Raw genomic sequence first — 6,246 nt, 5'->3', positions numbered from 1 at the left:
ACAGTGATGTTTTACGTCCTCATATTTGGAACAACATCAGTAATAACATTAAAGCTGTTAGCTCCATTCACGTGTTTGAAAAGTTATATAAATTAAATTTATATAAATTTAAACTCAATAATTACATTTCATTCGATTTTTGCAATTTTTCAATCTTTTCCTTCTTCCTTGCCCCTACCGACTACTCTTTAACTTAATTCTTTCTTGTTTTAAATTAATTTATTCACTTATTTTTGCATTTATTATATTTATTTATTTCCTTTATTGGCCTATTTATTTTATCTGTTTGCATGTGTGTTGTTGTTGAGTTTGTGTGTTTTTGGTATTTTGTATGCATGGCATTTATTTACTTATTCAAAATTTATCAGTTACCGGTATTGATCGATTCATGATTTGTCATTTTTGCATTTTAAACATTATAATGTTGTTATTTCGTACTTAGGACTCCTTGATTTACAAGCTCTTTTGAGTATTTGTTGTTGTTGTTTTGTTTTGTTTTTTGTTTTTAGTTTTTGTTTTTTTTTTGGGGTGGGGGGGGGTTTGTTTTGTTTTGTTTTGGGTTGTTATTTTCATCATTTTATATATTCATGACTTACCGTATCTGTTTATTTGATTGATTGATTGATTGGTGATTGATGAATAAATAAATTTGAAGTTTAAAAAAAATAATGACAGTGTTAATAATAATTAATAGCGATAATTATACAGTAATAGTGATTAGGCCTATATAAAAGTAGAATAAATTGATACTTACATTTAGTTGTTATTGATATTATCTTAGTACCCTAAATTATTTATAGTTCCATTGGTTTTGGCATTTTCATAATTATGATACTTTAGAATAACTTACATTATAATGGGTGTGGGTTAAAGACATGGGTTTCACTAGTGTTAGGCACTGCAAAGTTGTGCATAGTTTTTCTCGGAGGATTTTGTCTCGGTGGTTCAGATCCATAATGGGTTAGATTGGTAACAATTTCTCTGTTAACCTTGATCAATTTGAGATGCTCAATAGCGACATCAAATAGCCGCTAAGTTCTAATATCAGCCATAACTCTCATTATATTCTACATTTAAACCAGTTCGGTCCGTTCGGTCTAAAGAATGCTATGATGTGTCAAAAATACATTGGCACCATTAAAAGTAAATTCCAGCAGCTCGCTGTTGAATATACAGCAGAGAAAATCATCATATAGTACAGTAACCTTAGTAATAGTTCACATAGAATCAATTTTGGTTTTCTGCTACTGTATGATTTTTAGAGATTAGTAAATACATTAATGGCACCATTAAACTGGCTCCATACAGTAAACAATTTGTTGTACAGTATATCTTTTTATGTTGTATTGAACACAATAAAACACTTGAACTTGAACTTGGTGCAGAAATTCAATATGGTAACCAAGGGGCTGATAAAATTTGAAAATTATTATCATATCTCTCATAATACGGTAATGTTTACACGAAGTATACATTTTATAATACTATACCGTAATTATATATTACACGGTTTTTGGAGTAAAATAATACAGTCAAGTCATCAAATATCTAATACAGAAAATATGTTTTTTTTTATAGCAAAACCAAAACATTTATTTACACAAACAACATTTAAATAAGGTGAAACGATGTGACGTCACACAGTATAAATACCGCCATTATTGTTCATAAATAGAAAGCTGTTTTTTAACTGAATGACCTGTCTGTTTAATGGTATAACCTGAAACCTACGGTAACACTTTTCACCAGGAAAAGTTTAATCTATAAACGAATAAATATATACTATAGGCCTATGTCTTAAAATTTAGACAATATCTTCAAAACAGTAAACAAACACTGAATTGAATATTGTGAATCATAGAATGAGTTATGCCTATCTAACATCTAATTAGAAACAAATAATTAGAGTATATTTTATATATTACAGACTTCCTATAACAAAAAAAAACAATAAATTTCTATTTAAGTGTCAAGAAGAATTAAGAATAGTAGTCTGTTATTTATGCATATATTATCAAGCGAGGAAAAAATGGTCTCGTTCTAATTTTCAATCGAAAGCTAATAACTTGCTTAAATATACAATGTAAGCAACTTAAATGTTTTATTTTATTGTTTAAGTTAATTGCTTGACACAGACAATACATCTTCAATGATCACATAATGTCTACTGTGTTGTATACCTTGTTTCAAAGGCAATGAAATGCACACTATATGTTTACATCATAAGGATTGCTCATAGCAACTACTAAACGAACTTTGGAATGGATACCGGTACGTCCTAATGATAAGGCCCTGTAAAGGCTAGGCCTACAACGTAATTATGGATAGGCCAGTGTATTTAAGCAGCAATTAATAACATATCATCGACGAAAAGAGACCAGTAACATGATTCTGTATACTTGCTGATTATCATATTACTGATGCTTTTATTTGCAGAAATTAATATTTTCTCTCAACGAAAATGTATGTTTACAGCAATAGCACAAAAAGGTATACGGTATTATTGTCACTTGTCTGTACTCGAGGGACTACATGGTGTGTCTGTACATTTCAATGGCCCTATCTCCCTTTTCCATTTCATTCGTCTGTTTTGGAACCATATTTTGATTTGTCTTTCAGACAGTCCAAGTAAGCGGGAGATTTCCATTCGTCGTTTCTTGTTTAAATAGCGACTGAAGTGGAATTCTTTCTCAAGTTCAAAGGTTTGGTGACGGCTGTATGTCTGGCGCCCTCTACGCGGTGATGACCCTTGTTCTGAAAGTACAACGATATTTCCATTTTGTATTATGATAATATTATGATATAATATCAAATACATTACATTCTCGATTCAAGAATTCGATGATAAAGAAACCATAATAGCAAAAAAAATGTGGGTGCTCTTTTAACAAAACTCACAAACACTCTAGATCCTTTTGTTTGTTACCCGTACGGTTGAAATTGTTGGGTTGGTTCGATAAGGTCCTATGAAATCAATCATTAATCAAACAACTAAACAAGCAGTAAAGCAATCAACTAATCAATCAATCAAGCATCCAATCAGTCAATTAATTAATCAATAAATGAATCCAGTAGCCAACTAATCAATCAATCATTCAATCAAAATGTCAGATTCAAATCTCATTTATTGACCTGCAAATGAAACTGAATTGTTAGCAAATAAGCCTATGTTTTATGTTAGGATTAAGTAATTATATCACGTACAGTATAGAATAGCAAGTACATAAGCATTGTTTCATTTGAAATTCGTCATTTACATACTTCTATTCAGAAAAATCTGAAAATAAGGGCCTGGTCCTTTATGGTACTCTCAAGTTGGAAGGACATAACTTTTCCAAAAGTTAGTCATAGGCCTATGCACCGCGCCACTAAACTTTATGATTATCCATTTTATTAGTCTTGCCTAAACAAGCAGATTAACGGGATATAGTGTAGATAACCTCAATGGCAGAGGTAATGACGAATATGAATTAAATAGCCTAAAGTAATGTTCTCGTTATTCATTGAAATTCTGCTCTGAATTGAGGGCGTACTATACAGACTGTGCCTTGGGTTTGATATGAGATAAGTTTTTGAATTCTGATTTCTGAATTTGGAGCCCTAAAAGTTGTGTTTAATTAAAATGAAACTGTTTTTTCTACCTATGTATGTACGTATGATTGATGATTCTCGTCAAACACCTTGATTGATACTCTACGTTTTGCCAGATATGAGTTTGTCGCCTTAAAATTGATAACGTAAAAAAATTCGTTATTGTGTTTCGTGAGGTTAGAAACCTCTATAATAACGAACAACTGAAAAGACGATGTGACGGAATTAACGATGATTGATGTGCTGATGACTAAAAGTTGATGAGTACCTAGGAAAAATATGTAGTACAATATAAACATACACCTAGGCCGATGAACATTTCCGTGTTTAAAAGAGAATGCATCTTTCCAATTACTACTACTGTACAATAATGACTTGTTCTCATTTGCATCAATATCGGGGGTGCTCACCTTCCTTCCCTTTCAGTTTGCGAATGTTCATCCAATGTTTATTGTATTAGATATAGGTAAAGTAGAACCCCTCCTTTGGGACACCCCTATTCAGGGTACACACCTATTAAAGGGACATTTTTCAGTGTAACAAGGGCAATATATCTTTTAACACTATGGCCAACCTCTATTAAGGGGACGGGCACAATTTCTGAGTATGCCAAATGGTCAAATAACACTTACGATGGGGAAACTGTTTTCATTGTATCACAACAACACAGCAGTCTTACAATAACATAATTCATTCAACTTTATATTTTGAGACCCTTTAAGCAATGAACCAGAATTTTCTCTCTTGAATTCTTAAAGTGAACATCGGTAAAAGTCTTACTGCATGTATTACTCCGTACTCCGTATAAACCGATTTGGCAATTTTGACCCATAACCATGGGCATTTCTTTTTCTTTGTTTTCGTGTACTTTCATATAGGATTCTAATCTATACTACAAAAGGCACCCTTAAAATCTTTACTCTATTCAACCTACTATTCAATAAATAAAAAACTCAATATTTTAAAAATTAAAAAAAAGAATATTTGGTCAATAACTTTGTATCAGGAAATAAGATTGGGAACATATAAAATTATTGTTGTTTTAATTACATTTCTGCTGATTTCATATTATAAATAAGTTTTGCATTGCTAATTATTGCTATAAATTAGTTCTAATTCTACTGTAACTGAATCTTATTTCAATGAAAATAAAATTATAAAGAATGTATGTCATTTTTATATGACAACATGCCAATTTCACGTTTTTGGTTAGCGTCCTCTATTCAGGGTACACCCCAGGGACCCTTTTTTTAAAGTCCCGAAGGTGTCCCCTTAATAGGGGTTCTACCGTAGGAATAGGACTAGTTGATTTTTTTTCCCTTTTTTTTTTTGTTCAGTCATTTAAAAGCGCGTTGAGATGATATTTTATTATTATGTAGTGAGTTACCGGTATATAGAAATACAGGACCATTGACTATTCACCAGTATATAATAGTTCAAAAGTTATATAGCCTATATAATGTAGTTAAAAGGCAAATATACTGAAAAACAGCAATGCTGTGGGAAACAATGGCTGGATCTCGGTAGAGATACAAATTTGTTAAGCAACAGCTAAAAACGTAAATGTAAGTAAACAGCCAAAAATAGAACCAGAGCTTTCGGACAACAGGAGTCCTTCCTCGTGGCGAGTGAGTGAGTGAGGGTAGAAAAAGCCAGATAGTATAAAGTGAGAAATCATGATTGGAAATAATGCGCTAGGTGAGATATTACAGTGAGAGTGAATAAATAGCGTGAACAAAGAGTGAACAGGAAGGCCAAAATTAAATTTTTGAGGCACGCCTCTATAAATAAGCCAAATAATTTATACAGATAAATTTGGAATACCATTGGATTAATTTAGTGTGATGGGAGAACGTTCCTAAAATATTGAGTCCAAAATGTGTGGTGGTTTTAAGTAAAATTTCCCAGTGTTTCTCGTTATCCTTACGATTTTTGTCTCTCTAATATTGGCAATCATCCTGAAATTTGAGATTGAATAACCAGCTGAATTGAAATGTTGTGTCATTCTCATATGTATTTTTTGTTTCTCCGGCATATTGTTCACCACAAATACAATAGGGCCTATATTAGATAACATTTTCGGTGAGGCAATTAATTGATGTTCTTATCCGAAATATGTGGCTTGTTTGGTTTGCTCTTGAATGATTGTGTAAAATTAAGCAAGGAGCATGTTTTGCATGATGAACCTCACCTATATGTCACGAAAGTTAGGTGGTCTGGGATAGAAACATACCTAAAGACGTTCTGTGGTCTGTAGGATGGGCGCATATGTTTCTGAAATATAGCCCTTAGTGGTGGTAACCTAGGGTGATATATATATATATATATATATATATATATATATAAATAAATTGTGTTATTTATGACAAAGAAGTAGAAATATTAGCCAATGCACTGTTTTGTGAACAGCTTTTTGATAGGTAAATACAGTTTCGAATAAAGGACATATGGTACATTGTGTAGCACAACTCTCAACGAATGTTCTATGAATAATTAAACAAATAAATGGCTTCCGACGGGATTCGAACCTGCGACCTCTCGCTGTCAAAAAATAAATAGTAGCATATAATATAAATCAAGATAGCCGTTAAAAATAACACTGTTAAATTAGTATAAAAATCATCAAAGAAAGGTAAATACAGTGTTCGAATAAAG

General features: G+C 31.9%; 1 protein-coding gene across 1 annotated transcript in view; it reads right to left on the bottom strand.

The window, feature by feature from the left end:
- Nucleotides 1-1,315: 1,315 nt before the first annotated feature.
- The window catches only part of LOC117123357 (homeobox protein Hox-A7-like), a 16,805-nt gene continuing 11,874 nt past the window's right edge, over nucleotides 1,316-6,246 (bottom strand). Inside the window, exon 2 of the mRNA XM_033269243.1 lies at nucleotides 1,316-2,754. Within this exon, the coding sequence (XP_033125134.1) occupies nucleotides 2,507-2,754 (248 nt within the window). The 3' untranslated portion in view covers nucleotides 1,316-2,506. The remainder of the gene's footprint in view (nucleotides 2,755-6,246) is intronic.

Source organism: Anneissia japonica, unplaced genomic scaffold, assembly GCF_011630105.1.
Source record: "Anneissia japonica isolate Jap-2015-1 unplaced genomic scaffold, ASM1163010v1 scaffold288292_len1863012_cov191, whole genome shotgun sequence".
NCBI classification, from domain to species: domain Eukaryota; kingdom Metazoa; phylum Echinodermata; class Crinoidea; order Comatulida; family Comatulidae; genus Anneissia; species Anneissia japonica.
This window is presented reverse-complemented; position numbering and strand designations above follow the sequence as displayed.